Source organism: Narcine bancroftii, chromosome 7, assembly GCF_036971445.1.
Source record: "Narcine bancroftii isolate sNarBan1 chromosome 7, sNarBan1.hap1, whole genome shotgun sequence".
Classification (NCBI taxonomy): Eukaryota; Metazoa; Chordata; class Chondrichthyes; order Torpediniformes; family Narcinidae; genus Narcine; species Narcine bancroftii.
In genome coordinates, this window is record NC_091475.1 from 65,196,555 (window position 1) to 65,216,491 (window position 19,937).

At 42.9% G+C, this 19,937-nt stretch overlaps 1 protein-coding gene across 13 annotated transcripts in view; it reads left to right on the forward strand.

The window, feature by feature from the left end:
* Positions 1-19,937, forward strand: part of lrch1 (leucine-rich repeats and calponin homology (CH) domain containing 1) — a 415,951-nt gene that overhangs the window by 343,197 nt on the left and 52,817 nt on the right. For all 13 annotated transcript variants that reach the window (XR_011341921.1, XR_011341922.1, XR_011341923.1 and 10 more), the window contains one exon: positions 17,712-17,796. Coding sequence is in view for 9 of the 13 variants with exons in the window: in XM_069890277.1 (XP_069746378.1) it covers positions 17,712-17,796 (85 nt within the window). In the remaining 4 variants the exon portion in view is untranslated. The remainder of the gene's footprint in view (positions 1-17,711; positions 17,797-19,937) is intronic.

Genomic DNA, 19,937 nt, shown 5'->3' on the forward strand with positions numbered 1-19,937 from the left:
AAGATACGGATTATTGCAATATTATTTTCTACACTAATTACCATATATTTCAGTGAATAAGTTGACCTGCATATGTTGACCCCTTTTTCAGCCTCATTTTAAGGGTTTATGGTATATCCAGCGTATAAGTCGACCGCTATTTTCTGGCTGCCTGAGGTGCCCTGTTGATAGGTGTATACATCAACCCCCATAGATCATGCAGATTGATCTGCTGGGTGTTGGCTGGAGGTGATTGCTTTCATAGATGGTCCATCGACACAACAGCACACGACGAAACTATGAACTGAGCTTTAAGTTGAAAGTGATAGAAATGGCCAAGAAAAGCAACAATGTGCTGCTGCAAGAAAATTTGATGTTTATGAGAAGTTGGTAAGAGATTGGAGGAAGAAAGAAGAGGCTTTAAGAAAAATACCAAAAAGGCAATTTTTGATGAGAAGAGGAATCACTCGTTGGCCAGAGTTGGAAAATTATGTTGCAGAATGGGCATATGAACAGAGGCAAGATTGCTACTTAGTCACCTGAAATAAAATAAGAACATGTGCTCTTGCAGTGGGACAAGTCACACCCAGAACTCAGTGATTAATTTGAGGCTACAGTAGACTGGTGCAATCCTTTCATGAACAGGAAAAATCTGGTATTACGACAAAAAATAAAAATTGCACAGAAACTACCAAAAGATCTTGATAAGAAAGTTGTAAGTTTTCAGTAGTTAATTATGCAGAATGACTAGTTTGCATTGGCAAATATCGGAAATCTGGACGAAACCCCCATGATTTTCAACATGATAGACAGTAGAACAGTGGAATGGAAAGGTGTTAAAACAGTGCAAACCAGAAGTACAGGCCACGAAAGGACCAGGTTTACCATGATGTTATCTTGCCTGGCCGACGGGACGAAGGTAAGACCCATGGTCATCTTCAAACACAAAATTAAACTGAAAATGAAATTCCCTGCAGGTATTTTTGTACATTTTCATGAAAAGGGATGGATGGATGAAAATGGTGTAAAACTATGGATAGACAACGTATGGAACAAATGACCAGGCGATTTAGGGAACGATCGGAGTTTGCTGATGTAGGTATGTTTTGTAGCCACTTAACTGAGAAGACTAGAAGTAGATTAGCACTATATAATACTTACATGGCGGTTATCCTGGGTGGCTTGACGTCTGTATTGCAACTTCTTGATGTCTGCTTGAACAAGCCATTTAAAGACCATGTGTGTGAAGAGTAGAGTACATGGATATCGAGTCCAGAAAAGTCATTTACAAAGGCTGGGGAAATGCATGCCACATCACTGGATATGCTGTGTAACTTCATGCTCAAGGCATGGGACAAAGTTAAAGTAGAGACTGATGAAATTGGTCAAAAAGTATGTTATCTCTTGTGCAATTAATGGCATGGAAGATGATGTATTGTTGGACTCTGAGGACGAAGCTAAAACCGCCTCATCAGATACAGACTGGGACCCATATGATGACTATTCAAACAGTGAGAGAATGGATCTTTGCTTCAGACGATGAAAGCAAAAGTGATTTTGAAGGGTTCTAAATGTGTTATTTTCAGACAATGGTAGCAATTATGAAGGATGCTTTTGCAGATGTAGGCTTCACACTCTACTGGTCTGGCAAGCCTCAGGCTGAACGACGCCTTTCTGGTGTTGTCTTCATGGTCAAGAACTCTATTGCCTCCAAACTCGAAAACCTCCCAACAGGCCACTCTGACCGGATCATGTCCTTCCGATTCCCCCTTCAAAACAAGCGACGCATCACTCTTATCAGTGTCTATGCTCCAACACTTCAGGTGGAACCAGCAGAAAAGGACAAGTTCTACACTGATCTGCGCAAACTCATCCAACGCACCCCTACAGCCGACAAGGTTGTCATCCTTGGTGACTTCAACGCTCACATCGGCAAAGACTCAGAAACCTGGCCAGGAATCCTTGACAAGCATGCTGTCGATAAGTGCAATGACAACGGGCGCCTCCTGTTGGAACTCTGCGCAGAACAGTGGCTTGTCATTATTAACACCCTTTTCCAGCAGAGAGACAGCCTGAAGACTACCTGGATGCATCCCCGATCCAAACACTGGCACCTCCTGGACTACGTTCTGGTGAGAGGAAGAGACAAACGAGATGTGCTCCACACCAGGGTCATGCCCAGCGCGGAATGCCAACTGACCACCGGCTTGTTCGCTGCAAGCTCAACCTTCACTTCAAGCCAAAGTTCAAGAACAGTGGAGCCCCCAGAAAGAGGTTCAATGTTGGAAACTTGCAGTCAGACATAGTGAGAGGAAACATCCAGGCAAACCTCCAAGCAAAGCTCGAGGATGCAAACTGCCTCACGGACATGTCTCCTGAAACCCTCTGGAATCAGCTGAAAACAGCCATAATGCAATCCACTGAAGAGGAAAAACAAGGACTTGTTTGACGAAAACAACCAGCGAATCCAGGACTGCTGGCAAAGAAGCGATCTGCCCACCAGGCTCACCTTGCAAAGCCTTCCTGGCCAGAGAAAAAACGAGCCTTCCGTCTTGCATGCAGCCACCTTCAGTGCAAACTCCGGGAGATCCAAAATGAGTGGTAGACTAGCCTCGCCAAACGAACCCAGCTTAGCGCCGACATTGGCGACTTCAGGGATTTTTATGAGACACTAAAGGCTGACCGCCCTCGGTTGCTAAAGGCACCTATCAGAGGTTTGGATCTGGAGCTTGGGTTTCCAATGGATTGAACAGGGTTCTGTGCGGCTTCAGATGCTGTGTAACGCAAATCCATGGACACTCACTGTCGGTCGAGTGAGGCAGGCGGAGGCCCCGGTCCGGTCAGAAGCAAGGGAGAGGTGGCGGCCCCGGCCTCGGTCGAGTGAGGCAGGCGGAGGCCCCGGTCCGGGCAGAAAGAAGGAGGTGGCGGCCCCAATCTGGGCACAGGGAAAGCAGCGACAGCCCCAGCCCCGGTCTGGACAGAGGGTAGGCGGCCGCGGCCCCGATCCGGGCAAGAGCGAAGGAGAGGTGGGGCCCCCGGCCTCGGTCAAGTGAGGCAGGCGGCGGCCCCAATCTGGGCAAGAACGAAGGGGAGGCGGTGTCCCCGGCCTTGGTCGAGTGAGGTAGGCGGAGGCCTGGTCCGGACAGAAGCGAGGGGGAGGTGGCGGCACCGGCCTCGGTCGAGTGAGGCAGGCGGAGGCCCCGGTCCAGGCAGAAAGAAGGAGGTGGCGGCCCCGATCCGGGCACAGGGAAAGAAGCGGCGGCCCCGGCCCCAGTCCGGGCAGAGGGTAGGCAGCGGCGGCCCCGATCCAGGCAAGAGCGAAGGAGAGGTGGGGCCCCCGGCCTCGGTCAAGTGAGGCAGGCGGCGGCCCCAATCTGGGCAAGAACGAAGGGGAGGCGGTGTCCCCGGCCTTGGTCGAGTGAGGTAGGCGGAGGCCTGGTCCGGACAGAAGCGAGGGGGAGGTGGCGGCACCGGCCTCGGTCGAGTGAGGCAGGCGGAGGCCCCGGTCCAGGCAGAAAGAAGGAGGTGGCGGCCCCGATCCGGGCACAGGGAAAGAAGCGGCGGCCCCGGCCCCAGTCCGGGCAGAGGGTAGGCAGCGGCGGCCCCGATCCAGGCAAGAGCGAAGGAGGGGCGGCGGCCCCGGCCTCGGTTGAGTGAGGCAGGTGGAGGCCCTGGTCCGGGCAGAAAGTAGGAGGCGGCGGCCCCGGTCCGGGCACAAGGAAAGCAGTGGCGGCCCCGGCCCCTGTCCGGGCAGTATGGTCCGACCTAAGAGGGGAGGCAGGCCCCTCCAGCCCGGGTAAGAAACCTGCATTGGAAAAGGCCACTCCGATATAAAACCTACGACCCAAGGACCTCGCTGCCACGTCCCAGATTGCTTGGCCACGGCACATGAACCATGGGTGTAAAGGGTGGGGCCAGTACTGCGCGCACTGCACTCCACCTAAAAGCTCCTTTGTGCAGGCCCGAGGACAGGTCCACATCCTCCCCCTCCACATCCTCCCCTTCAAAAGATACTCACAAATTCAAGCTAGCATGCTGGAACATCAGAACCATGCTAGACAAGGCCGACAGACACCGACCTGAACGTCGGTCTGCCCTCATCGCACATGAACTCCGCAGACTTGACATCGACATAGCCGCTCTCAGCGAAGTCCGCCTTGCAGATATAGGCAGCCTCCAAGAACGCGGCGCGGGCTACATACTCTACTGGTCTGGCAAACCTATGGATGAACGACACCTATCTGGTGTAGGCTTCATGGTCAAGAACTCCATTGCCTCCAAACTCAAAACCTCCCGACAGGTCACTCGGACCAGATCATGTCCATGCGACTCCCCCTTCAAAACAAGCGTCACATCACCCTCATCAGTGTCTATGCTCCAACCCTCCAGGTGGAACCAGCAGAAAAGGACAAGTTCTACACTGATCTGCACAACCTCATTCAATGCACCCCTCCAGCCGACAAGGTTGTCATCCTTGGCGACTTCAACGCTCGCGTCGGCAAAGACTCAGAAACCTGGCCAGGAATCCTGGACAAGCATGGTGTCGGCAAGTGCAATGACAATGGGTGCCTCCTGTTGGAGCTCTGCGCAGAACAGCGGCTTGTCATTACAAACACCCTGTTTCAGCAGAGGGTCAGCCTGAAGACTACCTGGATGCATCACCGATCCAAACACTGGCACCTCCTGGACTATGAACTGGTGCAAGAAAGAGATAAACGAGATGAGCTCCACACCAGGGTCATGCCCAGCGTGGAATGCCACACTGACCATCGGATGGTTCGCTGCAAGCTCAACCTTCACTTCAAGCCCCCAGAAAGAGGTTCAATGTTGGAAACCTGCAGTCAGACAGAGTGAGACGAAACTTCCAGGCAAACTCCAAACAAAGCTCGAGGATGCAATCCGCCTCACGGACTCGTCCCCTGAAACCCTCTGGGAACAGCTGAAGACTACCATACTGCAATCCACTGAAGAGGTACTGGGCTTCTCCTCCAGGAAAAACAAGGACTGGTTCGACGAAAACAGCCAGGAAATCCAGGAGCTGCTGGCAAAGAAGTGAGCTGCCCACCAGGCTCACCTTACAAAGCCGTCCTGGCCAGAGAAGAAACAAGCCTTCCGTCGCGCATGCAGCCATCTTCAGCGCAAACTCCGGGAGATCCAAAATGAGTGGTGGATTAGCCTCGCCAAACGAACCCAGCTCAGCACGGACATTGGTGACTTCAGGGGTTTTTACGAGGCTCTAAAGGCTGTGTACGGCCCCTCACCCCAACTCCAAAGCCCGCTGCGCAGCTCAGACGGCAAAGTCTTCCTCAGCGACAAGATCTCCATCCTCAACCGATGGTCAGAACACTTCCAATCTCTTTTCAGTGCCAACCGCTCAGTCCAAGATTCCGCCCTGCTCCAGCTCCCTCAAAAGCCCCTAAGGCTAGAGCTGGATGAGGTCCTCACCCAGGAAGAGACATATAAGGCAATTGAACAACTGAAAAGTGGCAAAGCAGCAGTTATGGATGGAATCCCCCCTGAGGTCTGGAAGGCTGGTGGCAAAACTCTGCATGCCAAACTGCATGAGTTTTTCAAGCTTTGCTGGGACCAAGGAAAACTGCCTCAGGACCTTCGTGATGCCATCATCATCACCCTGTACAAAAACAAAGGCGAGAAATCAGACTGCTCAAACTACAGGGGAATCACGCTGCTCTCCATTGCAGGCAAAATTTAGGGCCGATTGAAAATGAAGCTAGAGAAATTGTAATCGGTGACAAGGAGATAACAGAGGAGCTAAATGGATATTTTGCTTCAGTCTTCACTGTGGAGGACACTAGCAATAGAGCTGATATTCACAGGACTCCAGTAATAGAATTAAATACAGTCAGGATTATGAGGGAGATGGTGCTTAGTAAGATGAATTGTCTAAAAGTAAGCAAGTTTCCGAGACCAGATGAGGTGCACCCACAAGTTCTGAAGCAGGTGGCCTTGGAGATTGCAGAGGCATTGGAATTGATTTTACAGAAATCAATCGACTCAAGCATGGTTCCCGAGGATTGGAAAGTCACCAATGTAGTTTCGCTGTTTAAGAAAGGAGGGAGGCAGAAAAAAGGAAATTATAGGCCTATTAGTCTGACTTCAGTAGTTGAAAAGATATTGGAGTCGATCCTCAAGGACGAGGTTATGGAATTCTTCGAGGTCCAAGCCAACATGGGTTCATGAAGGGAAGATCCTGCCTGACCAACCCAATGGAATGTTTTGAGGAAATCTCAAGTGGGATGGACAAGGGAGTGGCTGTGGATGTTGTGTATTTGGATTTTCAAATGGCCTTAGATAAGGTGCCGCATAAGAGGCTGGTCAATAAGATGAGAGCACATGGAATTACCAGAAAAATAATAGATTGGTTAGAACATTGGCTGATGGGCAGGAAGCAAAGAGTGGGAATAAAGGGATCCTATTCTGGTTGCCTGTTGCTAGTGGCGTTCTGCAAGGGTCAGTGTTGGGTCTCCTTCTTTTTATATTAATTATTTAGATTATGGATTAAATGGTTTTGTGGCAAAGTTCTCGGATGACACCAAGATTGGTGGTAGAGTACAAAGTGTAGAAGAAATCGAAAGCTTGCAGAGAGACTTGGAAGGCTTAGGAGAATGGGCTAAGAAATGGCAGATGAGATATAATGTTGAGAAATGCACGGTTGTGCGTTTTGGTCGAGGAAATAGACAGTCGATTATTATTTGGATGGGAAGAAAATTCAAACCTCAGACGTACAAAGGGACTTGGGGGTGCTCATGCAGGATAACCTGAAAGTTGATCACCAGGTTGGATCGACGGTAAAGAAGGCAAATGCTATGTTGGCATTCGTTTCAAAGGGAATTGTGTATAAGAATAAAGAGGTGTCGATGAGACTGTGGGGCACTGGTGAGACCTCATTTGGAGAACTGTGTGGAGTTTTGGGCCCCATATCTTAGAAAGGATAGAGCAAGGTTCGAGAGGGGACAGAGGAGGTTTCCCAGAACGATTCCAGGAATGAGAAGGATAACATATGAGGAACTCCTAGGGGCTCTTGGACCCTATTCATTAGAATATGGAAGAATGAGAGGGAATCTCATAGAAACATTTCCAATAATGAATGGATTGTTCAGAATAGATGTAAATAAGATGGTTCCCCTGTTGGGTGATTCCAGGACAAGAGGTCTTTGAATTAAAAAGTACCAATATACAACAGAGACGAGGAGACATTTCTTTAGCCAGAGGGTAGTGAAATTTGTAGCCACGTGCAGCTGTGGAGACCAGATCACTGGGGGAATTTAAGGGGAAATTGATAGGAATCTAATTAGTCAGGGTATCATGGGATATGGAGACAAGGCCGGAACTTGGAACTAGATGCAAGAACAGTTTAGCTCAGGGAGGTTTCACAGAGCAGACTTGATGGGCCAAATGGCCTGCTTCAGTTCCTTTTTCTTGTGATCCCCAGGGTCTTATAAATCCTAATGTTTTTGAGATTCAGCATTTCCTCTTTCTTAATCTCAATATAAACCTGTTCTATTCTGACCTCACCTTGACCAAAGTCCTTTTCTCTGATGCATACTGAAGCAAAGTATTCACTTAAGACCTCCCCAATCTCTTCAACTCCAGGCACATGTTGCCTCCTATATCCTTAAGCGGCCCTATCTTCACTCTCTACATGCAAGATTTTCCTTACTCCTACTTGCCAAGGCTTTCTCGTGCCCCACTTGAATTCTCCCAAGTCCTTTCTTAAGTTCCATCCTGGCTAGTGATTAGTAGAGTTCTGCAGCGATCTGTCCTCAGACCCCTACTCTTTGTGATTTTTATAAGTAACCTAGGTGGAATGATGAGTCAGCAAGTTTGCAGATGATACGAAGTTTGGAGGAGTTGTGGATAGTGTTGAAGGTTATTGTAGGTAACAAAGGGATATAGACAGAATGCAGAGTCAGGTGGAAATGTGGCAGATGAAGTTCAATCTGGAGAAGTATGAGGTGATGCACTTTGGAAGGACAAAGCTGAAAGCAGAGTACAAGGTTAATGTTTAGATATTAACAGTCTGAAGGAATAGAGGAACCTTGGGGTCCAAATCCTTACATCTCTCAGAAATCATACATTCTGCACAGGTTGATTGGATAGTTAAGAAGGAATATGGGATGCTGGGCTTCATTAGTTTGGGATTGATTTCAGGTAAGACCACACTTAGACTATTGCGTTCAATTCCCTGCCAGGAGTGTTGGTGGAGGCTGCAATATCTTCCATCTTTTCCCTGTCTTAGTGGGGAAAACTTATCCAGAACCCCATGCAAGTGGTCCTAAGTATCCTCCAATTACATCTGTGTTTTCTCCCAAGATCATCCATTCTCAATTTCCTCTCCTTACTTCCTAATTCATCCCATTATAATTAGCCCTTTCCCAATTAAACACTTTCCCATTATGTCTGCTTTTATCCTTGTCCATAGCAATGATAGAGCTTGGGGAGTTGTGGTCACTATCACTGAAATGTTCTCCCACCTGACCAGCTTCATTACCCAGTACCAGATCCAGTCTGGCCGCTCTAGTCAGCCGGTCCACATACTGTGTCAGAAATCCTTTTTGGGCGCATCTGGCAATTCTGCTCCATCTATTCCTCTTGCAGTCAGGAGGTGCCAGTCAATAATAGGGAAGTTGAAATCTCCTATAGCAACCTTGTAATTTCTGCTCCATTCCAAAATCTGCCTGCTTATCTGTTCCTCATTATCCCAAGGCTATTTGGGGCTTATAGAATCCTCCCAATACAGTGATTGCTCCTTCCTATTTCTGATTTTAACCTGCACCTACTCAGTAGACACTCTCCACAGCATCCTCTATTTCTGCGGCTGTGATACTGTCCTTGACCAGTAATGCTACTCTCCCTCCTCTTAACCCCCCCCCCCACCCCCATCCTGTCCGTTTAAAGCATCTAACCCCGGTACCTGCATTAAATACTCCTATCCTTGCATCAGCCCAATTCTGCCATGGCCACAGCATTGCTAGTCCATGTACTGATCCATGCTGTAAGAACATCTGTTTAATAGTTAATGGTAATATTCCTTGCATTGAATCCACGCTGCTGAAGATCAATCTGCGCTGGGTAGGTCACGTCTCCAGAATGGAGGACCATTGCCTTCCCATGATCGTGTTATATGGGGAGCTCTCCACTGGCCACCGAGACAGAGGTGCACCAAAGAAGAGATAAAGGGACTGGCTAAAGAAATCTCTTGGTGCCTGCCACATTGACCACCGGCAGTGGGCTGATATTGCCTCAAACCGTGCATCTTGGCGCCTCACAGTTCGGCGGGCAGCAACCTCCTTTGAAGAAGACCGCAGAGCCCACCTCACTGACAAAAGACAAAGGAGGAAAAACCCAACACCCAACCCCAACCAACCAATTTTCCCTTGCAACCATGTCTGCCTGTCCCGCATCAGACTTGTCAGCCACAAACGAGCCTGCAGCTGACGTGGACATTACCCCTCCATAAATCTTCGTCCGCAAAGCCAAGACAAAGAAAGAAAAAATACTCCTTGCATTGAAATAGACACATTTCAAACCCAACAACTGACCTCCTCCCCTGCTTGTTGTTCCTCACAAACCCACAACACATTGCATCATCTTCTGCTCTAATCTCTGCACTCACACTTTGATTCCCACCACCCCCCCCTTGCCAAATTGGTTTCAACCCTCCCCAACAGCTCCAGCAAACCTGCCTGCCATTTGGTCCCCCTCCACTTTAGGTGCAGCCCAACCTTTTTGTACAGGTAAGGCCTTAACCATAAGAGATCCCGAAAATACAGAAATCTGAACCCCTTCCCCAACTCTTCAACCACGCAATCATCCACCACAACTTCCTATTTCTACCCTCACTGGCGTGTGGCATAGACAGTAATCTCAAGATTACCACCCTTAAGGTCTTGCTTTTCAGTTTCCTTTCTAATTCCCTACATTCACTCTTCAGGACCTCATCCCACTTCTATCTATGTCATTAGTACCAACTCACACCGTGACATTTGGCTGCTCACCCTTGCAATCAGCCCCACTGCCTGCCCTCCTCCCCATAACCTTTAATGCCCTGGCTAATCAAGAACCTATCAATCACTGCCTTAAATACATCCAATGACCTGGCCTCCATGACCGCCTGTGGCAACAAATTCCACAGATTTAGCTTACTTTGGCTGAATAAATACCTAGGCATCTCTGTTCCAAGTGGACATCCTTTAATCCTGAAGTTGTGCCCTCTAGTCCAAGATTTTTCAACTATGGGAAACTACCTTTCTACACCTATTCTGCCCATGTCTTTCATCATTCAAATATTTTAATGAGATTCCCCCTCAATCTTCTAAATTCCAACGAATACAGACCAAGAGCTTTGAAGCGCTCATCGTAGGATAATCCTTTCATTCCTGGAATCATCCTGGTGAACCACCTTTGATTCTTCTCCAGCGTTATCACATCCTTTCTTAAATGAGGAGCCCAAAACTGCTCACAATACTCCAGGTGAGGTCTCACTGGTGTCTTATAAAGCCTCCACATCACATCCCTGCTCTTATATTCGATTTCCCTTGAAATGAAAGCCAGCATTGAAATTGCCTTTTTCACCGTCTCAACCTGTATATTTACCCTCAGGTTATCCTGCACGAGGACTGCAAGGTTCCTTTGCATCTGGGTATTTTCAATTTTTTCGCCATTTAAAAAATAGTCTGCTTGTTTATTTTTTCCACCAAAGTGCATGACTGTATACTTTCTGACAGTATATTTCATTTGCCATTTCTCTGCCCAGTCTCCTCATCTGTCTAAATCCTTCCGCAGCCTCCCAGTTTACACTATTTGTTCCTCCACCTCACTTCATATCATCTGCAAACTCAGCCACAAAGCCATTCATTCCATCATCTAAATCTTTAATATACAACATAAGAAGAAGTGGCCCCAATACTGGTCCCTGTGGGATACCACAAGCAACTAACAGCCAACCAGAATATGAACCCTGTATTCTGACTCTCTGCTTCCAGCCAATCAGCCAAAGCTCTAGCCATGCTAGTACGTTTTATGTTATCTTGTGAAGTAGCCTCATTTGCAGCAAAGGCCTTTTGATAATCCAAATACATAGTATCCACTGCATCTCCCTTACCTGTTGTACATCTTCAGCCTCTGTTCTCCAAAGCCTCCAACTCTCCAGTCCTAAACTGGGCCTTCACACACTGGCTGCTCTGCTTGAGCTTCCCTGCTTTTTATTGACTACAGCTAATTGGCCAATGCAGAGATTGAAAAGAGCACGTACCTCTCACACTGTGGCTTCTCCACTCCTGTACAGCCCACTTTCGCAGTCCCCGAATGGAATGAAAAGAGCACGTATCTCTCCCTGCTTCATCTGAAAATTGCTCTATTTCTTAATTACCCATGGAGTTAGTTCTTTTGACGATAAAATGTTTGTAATTTTTATCCCCAAAAATCTCAACTCCGCTTAGAATGTCCACCAATATCTGGTGCAAATATTAGTCCAATAAGAGTAAAAATAAAGATAAACATTTCTTTTTTTTTTAATTTTTTTTATTTTTCACACAATAAACCACATTAACCATGATACTTACTTTTTCCTTTTCAAATATATACAGTGCCATTTTCTCCCCCCCCCACTCCTCCCATCCCACCCTCCCTACCTCCCCCCTCCCGTCCATTTAAAGTACAAAATCTAGGATAAATTAAACCAGTCAAACAATGTTGTCATTCAATAAAAATAAACAAGAAATTCCACTGAGTCAATTCTTTTCATTTCCTTCTCCTTTTGTTAATTTAGGTAGTGAATGTCCCCGGTAGGTTTTTGCTATTGTGTTTCATGTAAGGCTCCCATATTTGTTCAAATATTTCAATATTATTTCTTAAACTATATGTTATTTTTTCTAATGGAATACATTTATTCATTTCTAAATACCATTGTTGTATTTTCAAATTATCTTCCGATTTCCAGGTTGACATAATACATTTTTTTGCTACGGCTAGAGCTATCTTAACAAATCTTTTTTGTGCATCATCCAAATCAATTCCAAATTTTTTGTTTTTTATGTTACTTAGGAGGAAGATCTCTGGATTCTTTGGTATATTGTTTTCTGTAATTTTATTTAATATTTGGTTTAGATCTTCCCAAAATTTTTCTACTTTCTCACATGTCCAGATTGCATGAATTGTTGTTCCCATTTCTTTTTTACATCGAAAACATCTATCAGATACTGTTGGGTCCCATTTATTTAACTTTTGAGGTGTAATGTATAGCCTGTGTATCCAGTTATATTGTATCATACGTAACCTCGTATTTATTGTATTTCTCATCGTTCCAGAACATAACTTCTCCCATGTTTCCTTTTTAATCTTTATATTTAAATCTTGTTCCCATTTTTGTTTAGTTTTACCATTTGTTTCCTCATTCTCCTTTTCTTGCAGTTTAATATACATATTTGTTATAAATCTTTTGATTATCATTGTATCTGTAATCACATATTCAAAGTTACTTCCCTCTGGTAAACTCAGACTGCTTCCTAATTTGTCCTTCAAGTAGGATCTCAATTGGTAATATGCCAGCACTATATCTTGAGTTATATTGTATTTATCTTTCATTTGTTCAAAGGATAATAATCTATTTCCTGAAAAACAATTTTCTATTCTTTTGATCCCTTTTTTCTCCCATTCTCTAAAGGAAAGGTTATCTATTGTAAAAGGGAGTAACTTATTTTGCGTCAATATTAGTTTTGGTAATTGATAATTTGTTTTATTTCTTTCTACATGAACTCTTCTTCCAAATATTGAGTAGATGATGTAACACTGGAGAACTTCTATGTTGTACCAATTTTTCATCCCATTTATATAATATGTGTTCAGGTATCTTTTCCCCTATTTTATCTAATTCTAATCTAGTCCAATCTGGCTTTTCCCTTGTTTGATAAAAATCTGATAGGTATCTTAATTGTGCGGCTCTATAATAATTTTTAAAGTTTGGCAGTTGTAAGCCTCCTTGTTTATACCACTCTCTTAATTCATCTAGTGCTATCCTCGGTCTCCCCCCCCCTCCATAAAAATTTCCTTATTATTTTCTTTAACTCCTTGAAGAATTTCTCTGTCAAGTGTATTGGCAATGCCGAAATAGGTATAATATCCTTGGAAAAATGTTCATTTTAATACAGTTTATCCTTCCTATTAGTGTTAGTGGTAAATCTTTCCAATGCTCTAAATCGTCCTGTAATTTTTTCATTAGTGGATAAGAATTGAGTTTATATAGTTGGCCGAGATTTTTATTTATTTGTATACCTAGGTATCTTATTGCTTGCATTTTCCATCTGAATGGTGATTCCTTCTTAAATTTTGAGAAATCCGCATTGTTCATAGGTATTGCTTCACTTTTATTTACGTTAATCTTGTAACCCGACACTTCTCCATATTCCTTCAATTTCTTATATAATTCTTTTATTGATAGTTCTGGTTCTGTTTAGTATACTATAACATCATCCGCAAATAAACTGATTTTATATTCCTTGTCTTTTATTTTTATCCCTTTTATATTATTTTCTGTTCTTATCAATTCTGCTAGTGGTTCTATAGCTAATGTGAACAATAAAGGTGATAGTGGGCATCCCTGCCGTGTTGACCTGCTTAAGTTAAATTGCTTTGATATATATCCATTTACTGTCACTTTCGCCAATGGTCCCTTATATAATGCTTTAATCCAATTAATATACTTCTCTGGTAAACTGAATTTTTGCAATACTTTGAATAAATAATTCCATTTTACTCTGTCAAAGGCCTTCTCTGCGTCTAAAGCAACTGCTACTGTTGGCGCTTTACTCCCTTCTACTGCATGAATTAAGTTAATAAATTTACAAATATTGTCTGTTGTGCGTCTTTTTTTAATAAATCCAGTTTGGTCTAGGTTTACCATTTTCGGTACATACTCTGCTAATCTGTTTGCTAATAGTTTAGCTATTATCTTATAATCTGTGTTAAGTAAAGATATTGGTCTATATGACGCTGGTGCGAGTGGATCTTTCCCTTGCTTTAGTATTACTGTAATTATTGATGTTTTACATGAATCTGGTAAGCTTTGTGTTTTATCAATCTGGTTGATTACTTCCAGGAGGGGAGGAATTAATAAATCTTTAAATGTTTTATAGAATTCTATTGGGAATCCATCCTCTCCTGGTGTTTTATTATTTGGTAATTTTTTTATTATCTCTTGTATTTCTACTATTCCAAATGGTTTTGTTAATTTATTTTGTTCCTCTATTTGTAGTTTTGGTAGTTCAATTTTAGTTAGAAATTCATCTATTTTCCCTTCTTTCCCTTCTTTTTCAGTTTGGTATAATTGTTCATAGAATTCTCTAAAGTTTTCCTTGATCTCCTTTGGATTATATGTGATTTGTTTGTCTTTTTTCCTTGATGCCAATACCATTTTCTTAGCTTGTTCTGTCTTAAGCTGCCATGCTAGAATTTTGTTCGTTTTTTCCCCTAGTTCATAATATTTCTGTTTTGTCTTCATTATATTCTTCTCCACCTTATATGTTTGTAGTGTTTCATATTTTATTTTTTTATCTGCCAATTCTCTTCTTTTAGTTGTATCTTCCTTCATTGCTAATTCTTTTTCTATATTTACTATTTCCCTTTCCAACTGCTCTGTTTCCTGATTATAGTCCTTCTTCATCTTGGTTACATAACTTATTATTTGCCCTCTAATGAACGCTTTCATTGCATCCCATAGTATAAACTTATCTTTCACTGATTCCGTGTTTATTTCAAAATACATTTTAATTTGTCTTTCAATTAATTCTCTAAAATCCTGCCTTTTGAGTAACATGGAGTTTAATCACCATCTATACATTCTTGGAGGGATGTCCTCTAACTTTATTGTCAATATTAAGGGTGAATGGTCCGATAATATTCTAGCTTTATATTCTGTTTTTCTTACTCTATCTTGCATACGAGCTGATAACAAAAATAGGTCTATTCTTGAGTATGTTTTATGTCTCGCCGAGTAATATGAATATTCCTTTTCCTTTGGGTGTTGTTTCCTCCATATATCCAAAAGTTGCATTTCTTCCATCGATTTAATTATAAATTTGGTTACTTTGTTCTTTCTGTTAATTTTTTTCCCAGTTTTGTCCATATTTGAATCCAAATTCAGGTTGAAATCCCCTCCTATTAATATGTTCCCTTGCGTATCTGCTATCTTCAAAAAAATATCTTGCATAAACTTTTGATCTTCTTCGTTAGGTGAATATACATTGAGTAGATTCCAAAACTCCGAATATATCTGACATTTTATCATTACATTTCTCCCTGCTGGATCTATTATTTCCTCTTCTATTTTAATTGGCACATTTTTACTAATTAATATAGCTACTCCTCTTGCTTTTGAATTATACGACGCTGCTGTTACGTGTCCTACCCAATCTCTCTTTAATTTCTTGTGCTCCAATTCAGTTAAATGTGTTTCTTGCACAAATGCTATATCAATTTTTTCTTTTTTCAGTAAATTTAGCAGTTTCTTCCTTTTAATTTGATTATGTATTCCATTAATATTTAAAGTCATATAGTTTAGCGTAGCCATTTTATACTTTGTTTATCTTCCCTTTCCGTTTCTCCATCATTACCTTTCCTTCTTATCCATTTCTGCTTTCTTGTTTTGAACACTTTATAAGACAACATTTCTAAAACATCAAACATTTTCCCTATTCTCCTATTTAAAACTTCTTTAACCCCATTCTCCCCTCCCCCTCCTGAGTTGTCCTTTATCCCTTATCAGACAACCACATCTCCCCTCTCCATTTGGATTTGCGAATTCACTCGCAAACGTCAGCTGATTTTGCAGTGACCGTAACTCCTCCCCACCCAGCCCCCCCCAGAAAAGATTTCAATTTTCATATGTAACAAAGGTCACTCTTTTAATTCCCTCCTTATTCCCTCTATTCCATTTCCCTCCCTTGTTAATTCTTGTCTATACTCTATATATTTTCCTCTAAATACGGATACATTCATGTATGCACACTATATATATATAGACACATATACCCCTTTACACACATACATATAGATCGTGGTCATTTTTACTCTTATTACATGTCTTCATCTCTCTGCTTGTTTTGTAGTTGTTCTGCAAATTTCCTTGCTTCCTCTGGATCCGAGAATAGTCTGTTTTGTTGCCCTGGAATAATTATTTTAAGTACCGCTGGGTACCTTAACATAAATTTATATCCTTTTTTCCATAAGATCGTTTTCGCTGTATTGAACTCCTTCCTCTTCTTCAGGAGTTCAAAACTTATGTCTGGATAGAAAAAATTTTTTTGACCTTTATATTCCAGTGGCTTTTTGTCCTCTCTTACTTTCTTCATTGCTTTCTCCAATATATTTTCTCTTGTTGTATATCTTAAGAATTTTACTAAAATGGATCTTGGTTTTTGCTGCGGTTGTGGTTTCGGGGCTAAAGTTCTATGTGCCCTCTCTATTTCTATTTCTTCCTGTAATTCTGGTCTTCCCAGGACCCTGGGGATCCAATCTTTTATAAATTCTCTCATATTCTTGTCTTCTTCATCTTCCTTAAGGCCCACTATCGTTATATTATTTCTTCTATTATAGTTTTCTATTATATCTATCTTCTAACAGCTCCTGTGCCTCTTTAGCTTTTTTATTAGATTCCTCTAATTTCTCTTTAAGTCTTTTACTTCCATATCTACAAATGTTTCTCGTTTTTCCATATTTTCCACTCTTTTTGCCAATTCTGATATGGCCACTTCCATTTTATTCATTCTTTCTTCTGCATTCTTAATTCTTCTTTTTATCTCATCAAATTCTTGTAATTGCCATTCTTTCACTGATTCCATATATTCTTTAAAAAAAGATACATCCATTGTCTTGCTTTTCTCTTCTTCTTCCACTTCTTTCTGTTCTTCTTCCTCTGGGTTGACCATCTGTTGTTTCCTTGTTTTCTTTTTACCCTCTTCTTTCTTGTTGTCGTTATTGCCTGTGTTCTGCACCTGCTGCTGTGCTGCAGGTGTCTCTCTCAGCTGTGGAGATCGACTCCTCAGCTGTTCCCCCCTCCCGTCAGTGTGTTTTTTTTCATGCGCGGTTGCGCACTTTTACTCGGCTCTGCGAGCCATTTTTGTAGACCCGAGCCCGGGACCTCCACTGACCTGTGGGAGCGGCCTCTCTCTCCGCGGCGGGCCTCTTCGGACAGGTAAGGCCACCTTCTTCTTCCGACGTCTTTCCTTCTTCTTTTCTTCCTGTTGTTTTTGGTTTTTCTTTCTTCGCTGCCATTTTCTTCACACTTTTACTTTCATTTTGTTTTGGTTTTTAAGTTTGTACCTTTGCTTTTTCTCTATCTTTTTTTAACTTTTCTGGAGAGGGCTGGAGTTCCCCTACCGGCCACTACTCCATCACGTGACTCCTAAGATAAAGATTTCTGATGCTATCTTAACCTTTTTGTAAGAACTGAATTCAGAATTAATCCTACCACATCAATGCTATATCCTAGATTTGATTTTAAGATTAAAGCGTCCAGAAAAAGGATAATTCTTCACAAAGTATTTATAAAGCAGTCATTTGGCTTTTTATTCAGAATGATCAGCAAGTCAGTGAACACATCTTCAGTTAGAAAATATTCTGACTATATCAAATATTTTGTGAACAATCTGTATTGTGTATCATAATGTATGGTGGAGGGGATTGTAGACTGGATCTGTGTTTTATTAATCCTGCAGGATGACGAGAAGACTCCCACAGTTACACCCACATTGTCTCCCGTACCATCACCCACAGCTCCCTTTGGACTGAAGCCAAGATCTGGTAAGTAAATCTTTTATCTTGGATCGCATTAAGAGACATCCACCCATGGCAATGTATAGAGGAAAGACTGCTCCTGGTTTATGGTGGGAATTGTGAAAGAAATCAGTGTGGAAAATCTCTGGCTTTTTTGGGGAATCTTTCCAGGAGAGCAGTTCTCTTTGCAATGAAAAGAAACCATCTGCATCGTATAATGACATCACCACAGCCTGGTACCTGGTTTCTGTGCTGCAGCATTAAGAAGGACTATTCTGAAGCATTTCATGCCCTCTCAGTCTGGTTATTTGTTACAACCTTGGTCAAGTTGTCATGATCTTTGTTGCCTTAAATCTGTAAAATCAAGTAGTGGCGAATGCATCACTCACTGTAAACCTGGCCTGTGTGTCAGTTTCTATCAGTCGATTTGAGTGAGAAGCAAAATTGTTGCAGTCTAGAGCATCCCTACGGGTGATTTAGCAATGATTTGCAAAGTTTTGTTGGCCATGGTTAGATTGTTGCAGAGAGGCCAAGATTTGCTGCTATATGGTATATATTAAAAGAATAATTGTATAATTTTCAAATTGCACCATTACAGTCTTTTTCACCCCACCAAAATTAATTAAGTTGTGCGCAGTATTTCAGTTCATGACAACCCTCCTTACTCATAGTTACCAGAGTGGTGCATAGTCACCTAATGAGAATAAACTGAGTGAGTCAGTCATGGAGTTCTAAAGCACGGAAACAGGCCCTTCAGCCCAACTTGCCCACACCGATCAAGTTGCGAGCTGAGTGAGTCCCATTTGCCTGTATTTTGCCCACAACCCTTCAAACTTTTCTTGTCCATGCACCTTTTAAATGTTGACCTTATATCTGTCTCTGCCACTTCTTCTGGCAGCTCATTCCATTTATCCACAGCCATCAGTGTGAAAAATCTGCCTCTCACATCCACCTTAAATCCTTTTCCCCTCATCTTAGGTTTGTCCCCTCTAGTTCTTGATTCCCCTACCTTGGGACATTTCATCTTATTCATGCCCCTCATGATTTTATGTATATCTAAAAGGTCCCGCCTCAGCATTAATGGGGGAAACAGCCCAGGTTCTCCTTGTTCTTAGGCTCTCCCATCCCGGTGAATCTTTTCTGCACCCTTTCATCCTGCGCATGAAGTTCCTAAGATTTTCTCTCCAACATCTTGTACAGGTGTCCATTATGTTGTGACTCCTGTTCTCATTAAGGAACACAAGAAGAGTAGATGGAATCTTGGGCACGCAATGAGCTGCTCAGCAGGTCAGGCAGCATCCATTGGTAGAAATGATCTGTCAATGTTTCAGGTCAGGATCCTTTATGAAGATGAAGGTAAATTAAGGTAAAACTGTGTATGTAAAATGGGAAAGGAGCCCAGAGGAGATTAGGTATAGAACAGAAGGTGTGGAGGCAAGCTTGTTGACCTGGTGAGTTAAGGCAAAAGCCTTCTTTACCAACCTGTTAATGTGTTATGCCATTTTCAGTGAACTATGTACCTGAACTTGTAGGTCTCTCTATTCCTCAACACTCTTCAGGGCTCTCCCATTTTCTGTGCAAGAACTGGGTTAGTTTTGTTTACCAAAATGCAAAACTTCTCACTTGGAGTGAAATTCCATCTGTCCTTTCTCAGGCCACTTTTCTGGTGGATGTAATCCCAGATAACCTGCATCACTGTCCACTATAACACCAATTTTGGTGTCACTGGCTCGCTGACTATGGCAATTCCATTATTATGCAAGTCATTAATTTAATTATAACAACAACTCCGACCCATGTGGCACACCATTGGTCACAGGCCTTCAATCTGATAAATAATCACCCTCTAATTCCTACCACCTAGATAACTGCTAGCTCACCCTGGATCCATGCGATCATATCTTGCTAAGGTACACACCAACAATGACTGTCTCCCTGCCTTCCTGAATCCTTTTTATCGCCTCTTGAAAAAAAATTGTTTCCCACATTTGATATTTGAATCAAGCACCACTTCCCACACACAAAGCTATGGTGACTTTCCCTGATCACTCCTTGCCTTGTCAAATGCATCTGGATCCTCTCTCAGACACCCACCCCCCCGCCCCCCACCTCAGTAATGCTCCCACTACTGATATTGATGTTTCTTAGCTTGTCCTTACAGACCTCCT